This window comes from Perna viridis, chromosome 1, assembly GCF_037379345.1.
Source record: "Perna viridis isolate PV_CMFRI_1.1 ecotype Kerala chromosome 1, ASM3737934v1, whole genome shotgun sequence".
In the NCBI taxonomy this organism is placed as follows: Eukaryota; Metazoa; Mollusca; class Bivalvia; order Mytilida; family Mytilidae; genus Perna; species Perna viridis.
The window spans coordinates 36,843,730-36,865,342 of NC_142445.1; the positions used below are offsets into that span (position 1 = coordinate 36,843,730).

Below are 21,613 nucleotides of genomic sequence, written 5' to 3' on the forward strand. Positions count from 1 at the left end.
TACAAAGTGATTCAATTAAATTTAATAAACTGCATATAAATCAGAGATGGATCCAGAGATTCTCAAAAGAGGGGGCCTGGCTCTGTCATGGATCAGTGATTTCCTTTATAATCAACTTAAGTTTTCCAAACTTAGGGGTAGGGGTGGTGTGTTTCCTCCTGGGGTCCCCTAGGATCTGCATATATAAATAGTGGAAGACTAGGCACTTTGATTATATTATTTCATAAGTGTTTTCAGAGCAATTCAGAAACACCTATTATTTCTAGCATATTCAATCAATCTTCCATCATGCATGGGTCTTTAGAGTTTCCAAATTGCTGTGAAATACTGAAATGACTAGTGTAACCCTGAATTGTAGATAGAAATGTATTCAGTTCACAGTTACTACTTGAATTTTAATACTTATTTGGATGATGCTAAATAAGCTAGAAAATATATACTTAGTAGAGGTTAATTAAAAATATAAAATCCATTTTCCAAAATCAAAAATCATTCCACATATATATTGTTAATTTCATTACACTAAGCTGGGTTTTAAGGCTAGACTTAAAATTTTATATTCACAAAAAGTTTAAAAAAAAACAACCCAAAAATCATGTTTGAATTTTGTACTTTCTACATATTGAAATACACCATAACATAAAATATACTTCAAAGGAAAAAAATGCACATGAGCATTAGCTGTAACAACCAGGCATGTTATACACTTAGCTTCTAGCTATTGTTTGACAAATTGTTCAGTCAGAGAAAATACTTCTTTTAAAAGCAGAAACTATGAATGAATACAAAAACCATCTATTTCCCATAAATTCTGATAAAAGAGTAATAAAGATAAAGCCTTCATTACTCAGTTTTCACACTTGAGAAATCATTACCATAATTAATGTTCAAGCTGTTCAAGTTGATTTAGACTTGAGGGAGGGTGAACAGTCTCTGGAAAATTATTTATCATTTTAGTTATCTTTATTTTTAAAGATTAACTTGTAATATTACATCAGTCATGTTTTAGCAGCAGGAAATAATGATTCATATATCCTTCTAGTAAACATGCAATGCATTCTAGTAAACAAATGTTTTTTGGCTCTTAGCACAGCCAAACATCTTGTGCAATTACTGCGTAAAAGTAATTGGGGATTCATGATGGGAAGACCCATGACTAAGTTGATGTATATCACAAGCTCAGTCTCCCAACCTAGAAATAAACAGCCAGCGTAAGTTTGTCAACATCAATCAACAGAAATCTTGACCTTGCTATTAATGATCTAAAACTTGATCAAGTTCTTCCTTTTGCATCCCTTAAACTCATATAAGACTTCTAAATGTCCATGAACAAGAGTATAGTAGTAGGAGTGTTGGCCAATTAAATCCTTGACACAGTCCCTGGGTTTTGTGGATAATGAATTGCAGAAGTGTCCATACAAAAAAATCAGTTACTACAATGTCCATTTCTATTGCAGCCATCAATCCATTTATGAATTTCTAAAGGAATGTCAAAAGTAACCAAGAATGATTCCATTTTGACTATTTTGACTAAACCTTTGAAATACTGAACCCAACTATCAATAAGACATCATAGAATTCTTGCCATCGCTTAACTATTCTTGGAAAGCAATATCTTCATTTGCAGAGATGGACACAAAAGTTAAAAATGTACTTTTAACCTTCTGACCCTAAATGCAAAAGCATTCAACTGCATCCTCTGCAGTTGCATAGTTCTGAAAAATCCATGGAAGAAAACTAAAATCATCAGTCCAGGGGTTTATGAAAGCAAGGACAATCATGATTATAAGTAGTATGGATGATTCTTGATACTAAATGCCTTTTTTTCTGTTTAACTCTTCAATATTTTCCATCCAATGCATGAACCAGTGTTGCAGCTGCTAGACAGATGCAGCACACTGCAATTGAACAAGAAATTTTAAGAAAAAAATTTCATGAATAGTTTCATGTACATGTACATGTACTAAATCACAGATACCAAAGAGACTCATGATTTAAGTTCCATATCCATCATACAGAATGAGCAATCTCCTAATTATAGCACTATCAAAGTACAACAAAATAGCAACAAAATGATTAATGTCATCATGCAACCATCCTTCATCATCCTTACATTAATCCAAACTGAAATTGCTTCAGACATAAATAAATGTATAGTCTTTGTCTCTGTTTTTTATCAAATTTTATAGGAAAAATTTGGAAAATTCAATTGAGAATCATTAAGGATAATTTCTGAGATGTTTCAAGTTTCAGGAAGCAAATAGATGCATTAGCTTGGCAATCACTAGAGTATAAATACTGCCAACAATATATCAGTTGAAAAGTTTCCCATTTTGATAAGTCTGGAATTTAAAAACAGCAAGTACAGTATGTTCCAAGAATAGCAAGAGGAATGTACAATGCAGAAATGTAAGGTGAATATCTTAAATAATACGCAATTAAACAAAAACTCTGAGAATTTGCATCCTTAAAAAAATGTAATGAAATGATGTCTAACACACAGACACACTAATGCAGAGAAGCAAGCCATAACTAGGTCCCTAAATTGCTGTTGATGGTGAACAATAAAAGTAGTACTAATTTCATAGGTGTAACTCTTTAATACTTCACCAGGATACCAGTATGCCATATACTTAATTTTCTTACAACACAATGAGAAATTCTGCACTAGAACAACAATTAAGTCAATCAGAAAATGATTACAATTTGGTGACAACAACGACCTAGCACTGAGATCTCCTGGTACCCACCCAAACAACATAGACCTAGCACTGAGATCTCCTGGTACCCACCCAAACAACATAGACCTAGCACTGAGATCTCCTGGTACCCACCCAAATAACATTGAGACACAAGAGAATAATTGGCCTTATCACAGGAGAAATATATGGATAAATGTAATTAAGTTTACAGGTTAACTATGCATTCACCCTCCAAGTAAATACAACTTTTTCTACAAGGAGGGAAATGACAAAAACAGAGACATACTGATAAAGTGTTATATTAAAGTGCACTTGAAGATTTTTGAAATACCACAAATTTCTGATCAATATTGCAAAGCATAGAGATAAAAACATGACAAATTATTTTTAATGGTTTACTTTTTTTCATACTCAGCTAAAGTAAGGTTTAAAAGTTAGTAATTTCTTAATGCTTGTTTGCCAAAACAAAATTTGTGTAAGTAAGTATATACCACATGTAACCCCCTTAAGTTACCAGTCCATGTATATGAAAAGTAGGTCACCATGACCCAGACAGATTCAATATCAGTTTTCTTTTGTTCTTCCAAATATATGTGTTTAACAGCCAGCTTAATGTTGGTGGCCCAAATGTTTTGCTTCATGAATATTAGAAAACAATCTTCATTGAAAGGCACATCAATCAATATCATAAAGCAAAAGAAAAAAAACAACAGATATAACTTTTTTGAAAGGCTGCTGGATGTTCATTAAAGTGTTGAAAAAAATCTTCCATACACATCAAAATGAATGTAGATGTCTATGGAAAAAAAAGGTTTTAATTGTCTATTGTGTCTGATTTATTATAACATAGTAGAATGCCAACTTTGTTATATGATTAGTAATAATCACTATAACTGAATTCATCAGATGAATTAATAGCAATTCTTGTAACAATGCTGTAATTTATCAAGACAAACAAGAGAGGTTTACACTGACAATATTGCACAATCTTATGGGAACAAACTACAATCTTTATTTGGCTTTTTGAATAAGTATATTGCATCAAAATAGCATTTCAAATACTGGTATCAAATAGAAACAATCTGATATACATTAACTTATCCACATCCTCCAATCATTAGCTAATATTAAACTAGCCTACAGAAATGGCATAAAATAAAAAGCAAACACAACCAAGTCAGGGTAGTAGGTAATAAGTATACCAGATCTACATACTGTCATTCTAGGTATGGGTTGGCTAGTGTGCCCTTTTTCATTTTATTATTATGTAAAGCTGCTATTCTACTGGTATACAACAATTCAGCTAAAAGCTCTGATGAAGGCTCTTAAACCATCATTCATAATCGTGTGCATATCCTACCCACTCCCTGTTCACCAACTTGTATATTTTTGTAATAGAAAGTCTCTAAATTCTACAGCAAGTACTACTGGCAATATTAAAACAACAAGCTAGGATTTCCTATAAAATCATATAAAAAAAAGTTCAAATAATTCTAAAGCAATCAAAATGACTAGTCTAGCCATGATTAATGCTAAATGACCTCAGGCCAGTTTCATAAAACAACTCAAATTGAGATTCCTCAACTCAAATTTCAACCAATCAAATCACATGAAATTGAAGATTTGAAAGAAGTCTCAATTTAAGAATTTTTTTTAAAAAAATGGGTCTTGACCATAGGGATCATTGAAAAGACAGATAATTACTGAGAAAATAAGAACAAATTGGTTTACAGGGAATGCTTCTTTGTACTTACAAAGTATTTATACTATTTGATCCTATAAAAGATCCTCTGCTTATTTGTATCAAATTGTTGAATCGAAGATCTCTGTGGAAAACAAGAGCAGAAAATTAGCATGAAAAAAAGCTAGCAAAGTAGCAATATGCTAAAAAAAATTGCATATGACAAAGAATAGAACAGCTGACTCAAAGAAAGGCAATTATAAAGCAAAGAAAAGATTTGTCACAAAATAAAGCTTGAACACACTCCTGCTGATGCTTATAAGATAGATAAGTGAATGTCTTTATTCTGTAAAGCTCAAATAAGCTACCTTAAATACAACTTTCACTATACACATAGAAACAACAATGTCAGATGAAAATTGCAATACATTAAAAAATTGTTTATAGCAGAGAACAACATAACATAATGGTAACTTTTTTTCCACTTTTAATAAAAGATCTCAGCTTCAAACTTTCTCTGATAAATGAAATGTGTTTTTTTACAGCATCATGAAAATGTGTACAACTTATTAACACTAGGTCATGAATTATAATAATTTGGTAAATATTCAACTCTAAATATGAAAACAAAATTTGTTGAATTTTTCCTTTCAAAGGCAATAAATTAAACAAAAAGTTGTCCAACAATTTTGACTCAAGAAGTCTTTGGTAGGACTATTACAAGATCTTTTCAACAATTGAAAGTATCTTTTAATCTATCATAGTTTTCAAGATATTGACTGAAAACTATTTGAAAAAAAGTCATTTTTCCCCTTTCAAGGGCAATAACTCTTACAAGGAGTCTGAAGACTTTTGTAGTCCTAATAATATGGATCACTTCAGCTACTGAAAGAATTTGGATAAACCTAACGGTTTTGGAGATATATGTGAAAAACTACTGTCTGTTCTATTTTTAGTTACTGCAGCCATGTTCTTTTTGATGAATCAAAAATCCCCACATCAGTTCTATGCAGGATACCCCAAAGAACATTCATACCAAGTTTGGTTTCAATTGGTCATGTAGTGTCAGAGGAGAAGATTTTTCAAAGAAATAACATTAAAAATAGCAAAATCGTTGAAAAAGGGCAATAACTCCAACATGGCTTAAAAGATTAAAACCAAAATTTGACCTGAGATAGATCTCATCATGCTGAACACTTTTAATCACATCAGAATTCAGCTAAATGTAACGGTTTATGAGATATATGAAAAAACTACTGTCTGACCCCCATGTTCTATTTTTAGTAACAGCGGCCATGTTTTTTGACAAATCAAAAATCCTCACATCAGTTCTATGCAGTATACCCCAAGGAACATTCATACCAAGTTTGGTTCTAATTAGTCAAGCAGTTTCAGTGGATAAGAGTTTTGTATAATTGTTAACGACGACAATGGACGCCAAGTGATGGCCATAGCTCACCTGGCCTTTGGCCAGGTGAGCTAAAAACCTTATGTTTATTCAATGCTTGGGTTATTCTTATAAAGTATCACTATTTATTATATACAATGTAGATAACAGTGAAATATTGAATGAAATTCAATAATTCACATAAGAAAAAAAGCTTTAATTTCACTTTCAGACTTTCTACCACCAAAACATCAAAACACAAATTTCTTTCTGCCAATCGCAAAATTTTAACATTTATGTTGAAACTAGCAATAAATTATAGAGAAGATGAACAAGTTCTATATTATAAATAGGGTAATCAATTGGTTATCATGAACAACAAGAAAAAATACAAATGTATTTACTCATACAAAGAATGCTTGAAGATTCATGTACACATGTGCCCTACATGCAAGTGTCAAACAAGTAACCCACACTCATTGAAATATTTGTGATTTATTATCCTGTCATTGTTACATGTAAAAGGTAAAATACATGTATGTTGGTCTAAATGAGAGAAATTTCTTTCTCAATTGAATTGAAACAACAATATTTGACATTCATATCATCAAATCCTCTAACTTAAATAAAAAAAAAAATCAAATCTTATCTTTAAATTGATTGCTTTAGATTACTTAGACATGAAATGTGAAATTTGATGTTCTTTTAACTATTTGTTGAAATAAACTGTCATTATAGTTTGGCTTGTATTTGTTTATCAAGGCCTATTGATCAAAGCATAATCAGTTTTATCATACTAGCCAGCTGTATCTTTCAGTCAAGTTCTAAGTCTATATGATTTAATCATTGTTTGTTTCTAGTAGTTCATGTTATACTATTACATTTTACAAGTATGACAATGTGAATTTAAGTAGCTGTCTTTGTAAGAATCATGCAAAATCTGAAAAATGTGATACATCCCGAAAAAGGGCTACATATTTTTTATTTTTGTAATGAAGATGTTTTAAGGGTCTATAATATGAAATGTGTAATAATTCATTAAGTCTGCCTGCTCATAGGAAATAATCAACATTGAAAATCCAATAAATTCTATTGTATTTGAGTGTCATTTACAGAGTTATCTCTATTAAATTTGAAATCTACTGTGCATTCTATGTAATTTTTATCTCCTAAGAACACTGGTTATATGAAAAACCAAATGTTAATTTCTGTTTACTATGGCAATTCAAACAAAATATTCAAAATAAAAATATGTAGGCTTTCACCGATGAATCACATATTGCATGATTCTTAGCTGGAGTGCTAATTAAATTGATACCTGTTTTGTCATATTGGTATCATTGTGTTTATAATAGTTATAATTGTACATACATCTTGCTGTGGTACAATTGTTCATAATTACTCTATATTGGATCATTTGATATTGTACCATGATCACAATAAGATGTACTTATGGGCAGTAAAAAGAAGGCATAATTTAGGGTAGAAAAGTCACTTTCTTGTGATAAAATAATAATCTCTTTGAAGAGTGTGCACAGTTGAAGACAAGCAATAAAAGAGATCCAAAAAGATCAGTTTTTCATATGTGGTATATCTTGTGACCCTAGATAATCTAATGTACTCTTTACTGAATAAAAACAATGCTTTTATGTTTTATTTGAAGCTCATAAAAAAAGGTATCTACATTTAGATTTTGCTTTGCTTCATCTACAAATGGCTAGTTTATATCCATTACTACATAGGTACATTATTTACATTGTATCCAGTCACCAATCATAGTAAGAATTAAAGTGGAATGTTTCAAAGCTAAAAAGCTGCCCTTTTGTACATAATTTATTACAAAAAAAAATACATGTAGGCTGACAAACGGATGTATCATAATAGAAATATACATGTAAGAAGTGTGCAAAAGCTGAGTTGAGAATGTTACATAGTGCAATCATTTATAAATCAATTAAGATAAAAAGTAAAACAAAATAACTGAGAGATTGAACCCATATTTATTTACTTTCATGCAGCTTGAACAAATTTCATAGTTTGGATTTTTTATATGTTTGAAAGAATTCATTAAAATTTACATTTCTTGTATAGAGCAGATAAATGACATTCATCCCTAATATAACCATCTTGATGTAATACATGTATATACTTTTTGAGGGATACATTGGTGTACTAAGAAAAATAATTGAAGAAAATATTTCAAAGCATGTATATTTCAACAGCTTGATTCAATTTTTGAAGAAAAGAACAGTTTTAAAACAAGAATGATTTCAGCAACAATTAAGCAATAGAAACATACTAAAAGTTGAAATGTGTGTCAAAAGCTTCACAATTTCATACTTGAACTTTGGAACAGTTCATGTGGGAGATACCGGCCCGTCCCATTGACATTGTCTCATGTGGGAAACTTTAATGGAAAAGCAATCTTTTTATGTAAAAATACATTTATATAGCACTTTCACTGAGAATATAGTAATTTTAACCTAAAACTTCCCACAAATTTTAAATGTGGAAGATTCTACATTTTTCATTGATTTTGTGGGAGTCTCTCTCTTATACGGGAGGGTTAACAGGTATGCTAACTATTATGCCGACATGATAAAAACTTGTTTTTGTAAATCTGGCAAGGACATATTCAGCAGAGACAAACATTCTGAACACACAGCAAGTAATAAGCATGCACTGCTCAAATTGCTAGGGAAAGTATTTAAATAATGTGCAAATGTCAACCAGGTAAGGGTTAACAAATTTTTTGTCATAATTTATCATAGCCACTTACAGTTTCAATTGATGAAGTCTATTCATAGATATCTTCTACACCTTAATGGCCAATAAGTATATGCTGTTGTCAACTAAAGTACCAGAGGCATAAAAGGGACTGCTATTAGATATTGCCTAATTATAAATTGTGGAAGTATCCCCTGCTGCTTAAGTACTAAACTGTATCATTACAGACAACTCATTACTAGTAAAATCAGGATGGTACTTTTAATGTCTTAATTTCGGGAAACTTAGATCTGAGTCATATTCTCAGTCAGCTGTCTCTACATGTATGTTGACATGACTTACATCTTAAGGTAAAGGTCAGGAATAAAACAACTGGTACTGTCAGTCTGAACAGAATATATATGAATATAATATCAATTTTAATAAAGAATATATTTCTTCATCTAATTTAGATACAAAATACACAGAATTGACTCTCAGAAAAGAATAAAATGGTGCAATACTTGCAGTCTTGACATTATACAATGCAAAAAAGGTGAATGAATTAAACAATAGTGTCCAACACTATCAAACAGCATACCTATTTAAAGTTTCTGTCAAAATCTCAAGTAGCTGGCTATTTCACAGAAAACCACACGAAAAAGTTTTGGACAGACAGACATCATGAAAATATTTACCTCCTGCAAAGTGGGGGCATAATAACTAATAACTTTGAAATTCCATGTGATTTTTATACAAGTGAAAACATTTTTCACCTTGTCAATGTCATTATTGTTGGTGTCTGTTAATTTTAATTTATTTATGATATCAAACTTGAGAAAAAATAATCCAATCTTATAGAAATTTTAGCACATTGTTCCTAGGGACATGGTAGAGGCTCCATAGTTTTAGAGGTTTCTGCCCCATCCCTTATAAGGGATCAAAGAGATCACACTCTAAAGAAGAGGCTTCCAGGAGCCTGAATCACTCAGCTGATTAATTTTTTGTCTTTCAAGGGCAGTAACTCTAACAAGGAGCTGTCCGACAATTTCGACTCAATGAAGATATGGTAGGACTTATTACAAGGATCATTTCATCAATTGTAAGTTTCATTCTTTCTATTATAGTTAATAACAATTTTATTTGTTCAACTAGAACAAATGTGATGGGACACAAGTTAGACAAACTTATGAAGTCTTCTCTATTATAGTTTTCAAGATATTGGCTGAAAACTGCTGAAAACATAATTCTTTGCCTTTCAAGGGCAATAAATCTAACAAGGAGTCATCCGACTAGTTTCAATTCGGCCTTATCATAAGGAACATTTCAGCAACTGCAAGTTTCATTCTATCTATCATAGTTTTCAAGATACTGGCTGAAAACTGTAAAAAACCAACATCATTATTCACCTTTCAAGGTTGAAAAACTTGTAAAAGAAGTCATCTGACAACTCTAATCCTGAATACTTTTGTAGGTCTTATAATAAGGATCATTTCAGCAAGAAAAAGAATTTGTCTTAACCTAATGGTCTTGGAGATATATGAGAAAAACTTCTGACAGACCCCTTTGTTCTATTTTTAGTAACACCGGCCATGTTTTTCAATGGATCCAAAATCCCTATATCGGTTCTATGAAAAATATCCTAAGGAATATTTATACTAAATTTGGTTCCAATTGCTCAAGTAGTGTCAGAGGAGAGATTTTTTAAAGAAATAACATTAAAAATAGCAAAAAACTTTGAACAGGGCAATAACTCCAAAATAGCTTAACAGATTAAAAATGTAAATTTTAACACAAATAGATCTCATTATGCTGAACACTTTAATCGTGTATCAGAATTTGGCTTAAGCTAATGGTTTTGGAGAAATATGAGAAAAACTATTATCTGACCCCGATCTTCTATTTTTAGTTACTGCGGTCATGTTTTTTTTTTATGAATCAAAAATCCCCACATCAGTTCTATGCAGGATACCCCAAAGAACATTCATACCAAGTTTGGTTCCAATTGCTCAAGTAGTGTCAGAGGAGAGGATTGATTTTTGAAAGAAAAACATTAAAAATAGCAAAAAAAATGTTGAAAAAGTGCAATAACTCCTACATGGCTTATCAGATTAAAACCAAAATTTAACCATAGACAGATCTCATCATGCTAAACACTTTAACTTGGCTGAAGCTAATGGTTTGGATATACATGTATATGCGAAAAACTACTGTCTGACCCCTATGTTCTATTTTTAGTAACAGCTGCCATGTTTTTTGACAAATAAAAAAATTCCCACACCTGTTCTATGCAGGATACCCAAAGGAACATTCATACCAAGTTTGGTTCCAGTTGGTCAGGTACGTGTTTGTAATATCAGATAAGAAGAGTTTTGAAAAATTGTTAACGAGGCCAGGTGAGCTAAAATTGGACTTTTAATTTTTTTCTAGAAAAGCAGAGGATGCTTACCCTACCGGTGCACCTGGTCCATGCTCCCAGTTTTTAGTGGAGTCCGAGTTGCTCATTTACTTTTGTTACTTTGTATGTATGATTTTAGTTACTTTATGTTCTTTGTTGTGTATGTCTGTTTTCCATGCCTGGTCTTTGTCCCTGGATTACATTCTTTTGATTACCACTATAACCTTGGTTCCCTTGATTACTCTTTCAGAATTTGATTTTTCAAAAATTGGTTTAAACTAACATCTCTTATGTTGTATTTTGAAAACAGGGATTGAAGGCAAACGTTATTGATTAGTACCCATAGAAGAACTTCTTTTAACTTTCATTGGAATTTTGTACTATACTGTGTCAAAACTAGTTGTCGTGTCCATCATAATGAACTGCAAGTCCAGTGTCAAAAACTAAAATAGTGTCCACAATTGCCCCAAGTGAACAAAGTTAGATATGCTGTGGTCATAGCATGATGCACTCCACAAATTCTTTCATATGTTAAAGGTTATTTTTTAGCTTTAAACATACTCATTGATTCTGAATATTAAATTCAAAATTGACACAACTGGAATGGATCACATATGCACTGTGAAATGTGTAAACTGAGATCATTTATCATGTGTGGGTGTACTCGATTTTGTTCATGGGATTAGGACTGGTCTGCATTTAAGGTGCATCTGCACACACACAGTACAATGCATAACCACAAGAACTACATTCCTGTTGACAAAAGGATAAGAACAATTCAATAGGTAAATTGAAGCAGGAAATGGGATAAAGGAAATGTTCTGTATTAAAACTTGGTCCAACAGGCTTTTCTTAAGAGTCATCTCTTTCTGATACCCTCTTTAAAAAAAAAGGAATGGATCAAGCTTTAAAAAAAAATGATGTAAATGAAAATTTTTTGATTTATCTGTTGAAGGTGGGTAAAATAAAGACAATCAAGAAGTAGCATGACAACCACCTTTTGTCATGCTTAATTTATTTTGTAAATGGCCACACTAATTCCATACAGTGATAAATGAGAAACTTCCACGAATCAGGAAATTGATATCAGACAGCAACCAAAATCACTTACAACATATGCCCCATCTTTATTACTGTGAAAGCACTATTGTTCGTGGGGTACCAATTTTCGTGGTTTTTGTGGGGAGCCCAAACCATGAAATTTGATTCCTAACGAAGAGGAGATTTCATTGGAAGTGTATACTGAAAACCTCAAAACTATGAATTCAAGGATCCACAAACTTGTGTTCCTTCCCTAATCCACAAAAATTGGTATCCACGAATTAAAGTACTTTCACAGTAAGTCAAATACCATATTTGAAATCCATCCAGTAGCCTCCAAAATTTGTGAAACCTAACCAGAAGGAGTAGAGCAGCCTCATATTTTGCCCCATCCCTTAGCCTCATAAAAATACAGACTGCATTCTTTTTACCCTCTTTTGTATACATTTGTATATATTTCCATGTGAACTTAAAGGAACACGTGAAAACAGGCCAAACTCTGCAAACCTTGTTTTATTATAGTACCGATTTTGTTAAATTTCCCTTTGTTTCTCTCACGTGAATTCTCTTTTAATAAATACATGTAGAATGTGCAGAGGACAACATTGCCCATATGACTTCACTGAACGAGCATAAAATACTGGTAATGAAACTACACAAATTTATGTATACTTTTAGATCATTTAATTATTTGACCAAGAAATAGTCAGAATACAATATTATACAGTAATAATCGTTTAATTCTCCATTTCATTCTGATTAAGAGGTAAAAGCACTCTTTTCCATGATTATTGTGCCCTAATGACTTAATTTTATAAGTGAAAAATTCTTGTGGTTTTTTTGGTTTCTGTATTTATGTATTTGTGGTTTATGGACCTTTAAAATTAGCGACTTCATGCACATGTACATCATGCATTTACATTGGTGGGTCCAGGGAAATGTCCTGGCAATTAGAACCACCTACATGTAGTTTTGTTGGGAAATTTTGTTGATTTTGTGAATTATGGGGATTGACCAAAAATGACCAAAAAAAGCCTAAAACCCAAAATCTCTGGAAACGGCTGGCTACTGTTAAATGACCAAAATACAGTGAGTAAAATAACATACAATCCTTTTTTTTTCTCATTTCATAAATACATGTGTACATTGTTAAGTAAAAAAATCTATCAAACTAAGTTGTGGAACCTACAATAGTACATTTTCTAACATTGTAATGGATTGGTATTATAACAACCAGCAGTTTAAACTTCCTAATAAAACAGGGAAAATTTCAGTGTGTACATCTTAAAGATGACACTACTCATGTACGTTATTATATTGGTGGCCTTTCACATGCAAAGGGTACATTTCAAGCTGCACTTGGAATTCTATCTAAATAATTTTTATTCAATGTATCAGTTCCATGCTGTGTAACTTTAAAAAAGGTCTAAAGGATGATTATACACCTGTGTAAATTCTTTTACATCCTATGTAGTAAGAAAATCCTCTTATTTTTTGTATATCACTTTTAAATGAGAAAATAACATTTCAATACCACTCTTTCCAAAAATGTACCTCCAAGTGTGTTAATCTACCTTAGAGAGTCTATAGCAAAACTGACCCATTAAATCATACTACATGTAGAATCAAATCAGTTACCTACATTGTACATGCGTTTTACAATTGAATGAAGTAAGACTATGCAATATAAAACTTAAAACTCCCTCTTCTAGCAGTTATTTTCATAAACAAATCAATGCATAATTAACTTCTTTACTACATGTACATGTAGTTTAGGCAAGTATATTTAGATGTAATCAATAAACTTTGCAAACAGGTATACAGTGTATGTACCATTACAAGTAAACATGTGTTTACCAAAAAGATATATACTTAAATTCCTTAAACCTTTAAGAAACAGTACAGTCTCTTCTATTGGAGACATCAAGTGAAGGGAATGGTCAAACACTTTTACAGGCTTATGAATGTAACTTACAAGAGAGAAATGAACCGGTAGCTGGCAGCTTTTACTGGCTCGTAACTTCTAATTTTGATTTAATTTTGCAAGCAAGACAACTGCTATAATGGCCTGGGGCTTTTGGCTTGTGGATAAATTCACATACTAAGTGGCACTTGATTTATAAAGGCACTACATATATTTTGAAGGACTTCACTAATATTTAAATCATTTAAACAACCCAAAAATCCCTAAGATACATTTGTACAATGTATATTTGGAATACTGGTAAATACAAATATATGTTTCAGGAATTCCAAAACAACAGACTTAAAGACTACTTTCTGGTATTTAGTTTGCGTCATTAACAAGTAAGTCAGTCACAGTGTTCTGAGTCACACCGAGGTTTCCAAACAAGTTACCATATTATTTTTAAGCCTACATATATATGTTTTGATTATACTGCCTTGCCCCAAAAGCTGATAATTTGGCAAATAACAAAATATCAAGTGCTTTGTACTGTAACTTATAATGTTAGAAACACATTTGAACTTAATCAAGTTCTTGGAATGTGTCGCAATATAATACTCAAAGTATCATACTTGACATCTTACATCATATATCTGGCAAAAGCCTCTTGCATTCTGATAATGTATTTTGAAACAATTCCACAAATTACCATAGATGTTACATGAAAAAACAACCAAATCAACCTAAAGTCTGGTCTAACCTCAACCCAAAAAATCTTTTATATAGAACAAAGTAGGTATTCTAAGGGCATAGAAGTTAAAGGAACATGTAATACCATGAACCAGTGCAATACAAGTATCTACAGAAGTCATCACTATAATTGACATTGAGATAAATGCCTACCATTTCATAAGTAATATCTTTTTAGTCGTAGATACTATTAGATACTATTCGGAGAGAAGTAGGAGGTTGAGATAAGACATTATCCCATGTTATGTTGCTATTATTGGTTTTCCTGTGTCTCATCTTGTTGGTATTTGTATACAATAGCTGAAGGTGCAAATCACCGAAGTATTCAATGACCTTAAGTGTTTCGACACTACAATTGGGTGTCTGTGTCAACCAGTAATCCAACTAACTCATTCATGATCATTTAATTTTGTTAAAAACCTTTAAATTATATACATGTACTTTTCTGTACTCTTTAGAGTTGCGAACAAAGAAAGTTCATGCACTAGAGAGTGTTTAATCTGAGACTGTAATTTTGTCGATTATATTTTTTCTTTGTCCACAAAGAAGTTTTCACATGAAGTTTACTCTGTAAAATGTTTCAATCTTAAGAAAAAATTAAACCTTTTTAAAATCTATCTTCATTAATGTGAGTAAAATCTATTGGGTCAATAATTTACATTTGTTATTCCACATGATGATACTCTATGCCTTTTAAATTTTGTTTTCTGTGTTGGCTACTGATCCCATCAATGATATACCTACATGTACAATGTACATGTACATAACCATACATAAAACAAAAATGTATTTCAATTATAACCTTCAAATATATTTAAGGATCTTGAAAAAGAAATGTATCTTATCATAAAACAAGCCTTATTTTATCATTAGATGAAAGTATTAGATCAGATTGAAAAATCGTAAAACTTGGGAAGATTAAAGATATTTATTTAGAAATAAAGATGAAAGAGCCCAAGGTGATAAGGAGGTGTCTTACAACTTGACACCAGGTGATCATAAAACACCTTGACAAATGATGTCCAGCTAAAAAGGTAATCAGAAGGAAAGATCACCAAGTCATAAACTTCAACCTACTTTAAACAAAATTTTGTTGAAAAAGCATTATTTTTTTTGAAACTTTTTCCTTCAAAATATGGGAGTCAGTCTTCTTTGTTGAAAAATGAAACCTATAAAATTATAAATTTGAATGCCAAACAACTTGATTTAAAGCATGATTCATTGGAAGTTCAAGTTTCTTTCTGTTGGTAAAATCTCAAAATTATCTTTAATTTGATCCTACAATATTTAAGTTTTGACATTTAAATCAAATTAAACTCATTCATTTCCCATTTCTGGTTTCTAAACAGCCAAATACTTGTAATTAGTTCTAAGAAAAGTAAACAATTAAGCGATACTGTATCTTAAATCAACCCCTTCAACAAGCATTTTATCTCAAATGCTGTCTGACTACCATCCAAACTTCAATTATAGAGAACAACATGTTTTTTTAGTAAGGGCAATATGTTTTTAATGAAGCAGGAATACTCATCTGTTGATTTTTTTCTCATCTCTCAACTTCAAAAAAGTTTCGAATATTAAAATACATATATATATAAACTGACATTTAAAATATCAGAGTTAAATAAAAGTTACCAACCATGAGAATAAATGTAAATAATGCAATTAAAAATGCACATGAAATACTTCATTTACTCACAATACTTGTGTATCCTTAGGAATCGGGGATGGCACTGTATCCAATTGTGCGAACATGCACCGCACTGTTGATCTGTTGTTATAACAAACACATTTGTGAGGACAGTAAGTATTTTGTAAATTCACACACAGAAAGAAACTGCAAAAAGTTATCACATAATAAAAGTAAGCCGACATAGTAACTCTTGTTTATAAATTCACACTGTCTTCTACCCTGATACAGGTGAAGTTTTGTTGACATTCACTCCAATGCACGTTGTGTTACCTTTCACACACACAGTGCGCTAAATCCGCCAAAAAAGTAGTTCTAAAATTGGGACTTTAGTGGTTATCGATAGAACTTACAGGAGTAATAAAATCTTATGGAAATTTCTCAATTTTTTATAAAGTTTAAATGCTGACCTTGTTAAGGCCACATTGATAGCGAATCAGAAAGAAGCGTATTAATTTCGTTCTTGTATCTAAAGTGAAAGTAGGCGCAATGCAATCTCGTGCAGACGACAAATTTCAAGTTGAACAGGATTAAAAATTGTAAATAATTTAAATTTCGACAAAAAACTTCAGTTGAATTAAAAATGAGATTATCTGTTTCTTGTGACAGAAATCAGTGAAAGAGAAACATCATTTTGATTTTCAATACAATACTTTATTACTATTAGCACAAACTCAGCAACGACTTTTATAAATTATAGTAGACGTGCATGCTATTTAGTTATTGGTATTGTGATCATTTTACAAATTCAATAAATATTACTATGTATCCATTAATGATAAATATTTCAAATTTTGTTGTTAGAGGGTAGAACTAAATGCGACATGTAATTGGTTTCCATGCAGGTGCAGATTCATCAGGGGGCAAACATGCTCCTACCACCACTGAAATTAGGAAAAGAATCCTTTTTTGCATGAAATCTATCTTTAACAAAATTTCTACCCCCCCCCCCCCCACGTAAAAACTTCCTCCTCTCACTTGGTCTTTAATTTTATTTATGCCTCTATTAAACCTGAAATCTATGATTCTCCCCTGGTTTCTTGGGGTTATACATATTTGAAATAACTTACTATAGATCTTAATATTTCAACTATTAATGATTACTTCAGGTTTTGAAAATGAAACAATTGACATGTTAATGACATTCAATTCTCTGTACATAGTGTTTGTTTTATTCCTTCTGTTTTCTTGACACTTTCTTCAACCATTTCAACTTTCTGACACATTCAATATCAAGGAAGACTGTCTTCCGAGTCCTAATGAATATCAAGTATAGGAAAGGGTAGTGGCTTGTGGGAGATTTAGCTCATGATAGCTCTGTGAAGTTCATTCACCCTTTAAATTAAGAAGATTATTAATGTCATGGCCCTTGCCAAAGTGATTTTGAACTTTTAATGTCATACACCTATAAACTTTAATTATATCATAGCTCTGAGAAAAAATTTACCTCTTAAGTTGGCATTTTTACACCCAAAAGAAACTTTTGCTGTGAAAAGGGAAATTCAAAATAGATAATTTGATGAAATATACTGAAAGTATTTTTGTACTAATGGCATTGAAACTGTTCAATCTGAAAACCTTTAAATAAAGTTCTTTAACAGAGATTCCTAAGAGTACTGGGGTAGTCAGGATTTGTATTTTCCATAGTTTTCTTTAATCCTACTCAATATTTGACTACAAAAAAAAGTTTAAAACAGTGAATAATACATGTAATAGTTAATAAGTTTATAAAAATATTATTGATACAAATCTGATCAAATCAAAGCAAAGCACGAATACAATGACTTTTTTCAAATTATTGAAAAAGAAATTAAATTTAAGATATTGGGTTGTTGAAACTACAACAATTAAAAAAAAAACAAAAAAAAACTAGCAAAATAGTATGGACACACAATTGTTTTTGTATGCAAAAAAAAATTACACTGATCATATTTATCCAAGAAAAAGTTGGGAACAAAGATAATGATATACTCTCTTATGTGGAGTGATGTCAAAAACTATTATGAGTCAGTCTCTGTAAGAATCATGCAATCCACCACTTCAAAAGAGTAATTTCAATATTCATACCTTCAGAGTCCTGGAATAATGACAAAGATTTTCTGTATCATTTTTAGTAACAATATAATTTTATTGATGATAGTTTCAAGGGCAGACAATTCTGTCAAAAGTATCAATTTTCTAACATTCTAATAAAAAGGTTCTGAATATCCTCAGTGACACAGATATCAAATAGTGGTCATTTCAATTAAAGAAGAAAAAGTATATTGTCTGATCAATGATTCTGACATATTTATATTTCAAATTTTTCCTTATTTTCCTGTTTTTAACAATGATATGTACTCAAATGCTAGGGTTAAAACATTATGTCTTTCCTTCTACAGTTTAGATTAGCTGGTAACATTGAGGAAAATACTAGCAATTACACAAAAGTTCTTTGAAAACTTCTGCGGCTTTGGAAAATGAATCAAATGTGTTTAGATAAGTTATGTTTTTGGAATGTAACACCAAATTTGGACATTAGAACAGAGCGAGCATTTTCACAGTTAATTTTATACATTAAAGATAACTGTGAACCCAGCATGACACGGATATTTATCACCATAACCACAGAAATCAACTGAGAACCTGTATTTTCAATATTGGCCATGAACAAGGATAAAAAATCATTTTTTATGTAAACTGTTATGTAGCTATAATTCTGTTGTGTTCTGTTTTATTTATAACATAATTCGTCTAAGTTTTTGATTTATTTATACTCATAGTATGTTGACGAAGAATATTCTAAATTAGTGTATTGCTAAAAATATTAAAAAATTACACCCCCCCCCCACCAAAAAAAAAAAATACAAAAAAAAAACAAAACAAAACAAAACAAAAAGTACATGGGTAGTACACATAAATGTTTATTTTATATGGAGGTGATTTGCACTATGGTGGTACGAATACATACAAAGAAGCACAAGACAATCAGCTGTTTATAGAATTTTATAAATATATTCATACATAATTCATAGTTGTGTAAAATTTAAAAAAAAATATTAAATTAAGTATGCATGATGAAAAATGAATGATGACAAATACATTATGCAAAATAACTTAAAGGAATAATAAATACATATCCCCTGCTGTACTGTACTATACCAATGCTAGAATCATTAAACCATGGTAAATAGGTCAAAACTTCCAAATGAACTGTTGAACCAAATATCTTGACTAGTTGAAAATTGTAATGATTCAAATAAATAATATATAATGAATGCACAGAATTAATATCTGCAACAAGGGTTTCAAAGGTGGGACAAAATGTGCTTAGATACTGCATTTGATGCAGAAGAATATGACAACACAATAATATATACCTAGTTCTCAAGAATCTGATAAAGTACACAGTACAGAACAATGCATTGTGATTTCAAGTACAATATTTAACAGTGGAAAAATAAGTCTCTTGAAAAAAACGATGATCTATGGAAGGCACTACCTAAAAAGATGATCTTGTCTGAACTTGCCTTTAGGTTATTTTGAAACCAACATAACTTTTATTGAAATTTCATTAGTAACATATGAAATGAAACTAACTGGCTTATACTCAAGGTGCTATGAATGGTGCAAAATTAAAACCCTGTAAAGAGATTCTCTGTGAACTTAAAGAATATAGGTACATGCCAATATAAGCCAATTTTGCCAAAAAAAAAAAAATAAAATAAATAAAAATAAATAAATAAAAAAAAAATAAAATAAAATAAAGAAAATAATTGCATGTATTATCATTCCTGTTTTTAAATAATTCAATAAGACAACCAAAATGAACTCATCCAGAATCCACAAACAGCTGTAACTATCAATTCCTGGTAATTCTCCAGAACAATATAATAGGTACAGGCCTCTGAATATAAAGCCTTAAGTATACTTTTTAGCTGCCACATATATCAAATACAGGATTTAAAGATCAACACAATAACTGGTATACATGTTCTTAAAACAATAACAACTTTTAGCTGATATAAATATGACATCTAAAATAAAAACACATTGTTCATGAAGTACAAATAGCAGATTTAACCAAATTTCCTAATGCTGTCTAGAATCATTACTGAGTAAATTATGTACTGATGATGTCAAAAACAGTTTAATTCTTATAGACCACTGATAACAGAACGATGTCCTGTAAAAAAAATGCTTCCTACATCTTGTTAATCTCCCACATGAGGGAATGGACAGGGGGTACTTCATCCAAACTTCCCTCCCACTAGACCATCGCTTCATGATCCCTTTCATTAAAGCCCATTGTTCCCAACCATAATCCCCACTTCCCATATATTTCACTCCCCCATTCCTCACTCCTTAAACCATCGATTCCTGTCTCCTTAACCCCTGAATCCCCAACCCAGTCCACCCTCCCCCACATCACCATGTAAAATGTCAGGTGTCAATTGACAAAACAAAAAGAATGATAGCTCAGTGATACATAGAATTTTGAACATCATAAAAAGGGTTTGTAGAGATTATTCATGGGTTTTAGACAAAGTAGAACCTTTTTTCTCAATTTTAAAGTTATACCTGTATTTTAAATGTCATAAACATGGACAATCATAACAGAAAATAAAATTTTTCTGTTGCAAAAAAAAAAAAATGAAAATATCTAAAACAAGTAAGCGTCATCTTTATAAACAAGTGGAAAAATGGTGTGGCGTTACATTGAAGGTACATCTATATCGAACACTTCATGATGTACAAGTTTCATGTAATTTGGAACATATGAGGTTTTTTTGTGACACCTTTTACAGGCAGTTAGCCTTTATGATAACAATCTAAAAAAATCTACTCAGTTGTTCATAAAGACAAAAAAATTGCACAGGCACTTCATGAATTTTGATGACTACATGTATCATCAAATCATGATAAATAGCACTTCATATGAAGAGCACACTCCTGTTTAATTAATAACAATTTGCCATGTTTAAACAATTAGAGTTTAAGTTATGGACTCTTCATAATCAACAAGCTTGCGATTTGGTGTTGAAGACCAATTTTGTCCAGAAATATCATACATGTACATTTTCTCCGGAGTTGGAGGTGTATTGTCCATATGGTCTTCATCACCATCTTTCCTAGATTCAGCTTCATATCCACTATCACCATTGGCATCTAATGTGTCTGTGTGCTGTTCTAATACATGTAGAGGGTCACCTTCAGAATCCACATCTTCTGGCTTCTGGAAATATGGAGTAACAAAATAAAATTACTTGAAAATTAAAAAAAAAATTTAATTATTAACAAAACAATCCTCAATAAATGAAATAGGAATACTGGTAAGTACCGGTATACCATAAACTCAAAGAGAAATTTTTG

The 21,613-nt window shown here is 31.2% G+C and overlaps 2 protein-coding genes across 17 annotated transcripts in view; both read right to left on the reverse strand.

Annotated features, from left to right (window-relative positions):
• Positions 1 to 16,547, reverse strand: part of LOC148628586 (peroxidasin homolog) — a 48,705-nt gene extending 32,158 nt beyond the window's left edge. For 2 of the 3 annotated variants that reach the window (XM_088590563.1, XM_088590568.1), the window contains exon 1: positions 16,271 to 16,547. In XM_088590563.1, the coding sequence (XP_088446689.1) occupies positions 16,271 to 16,446 (176 nt within the window). In that variant the 5' untranslated portion in view covers positions 16,447 to 16,547. Of the gene's footprint in view, positions 1 to 4,456; positions 4,529 to 16,270 lie in introns of all 3 variants that reach the window. The other variant, XM_088590558.1, reaches the window with a different exon arrangement.
• A 2,684-nt stretch (positions 16,548 to 19,231) lies between these two features.
• Positions 19,232 to 21,613, reverse strand: part of LOC148628587 (axotactin-like) — a 97,278-nt gene continuing 94,896 nt past the window's right edge. For all 14 annotated transcript variants that reach the window (XM_088590517.1, XM_088590525.1, XM_088590532.1 and 11 more), the window contains one exon: positions 19,232 to 21,476. In XM_088590517.1, the coding sequence (XP_088446643.1) occupies positions 21,237 to 21,476 (240 nt within the window). In that variant the 3' untranslated portion in view covers positions 19,232 to 21,236. The remainder of the gene's footprint in view (positions 21,477 to 21,613) is intronic.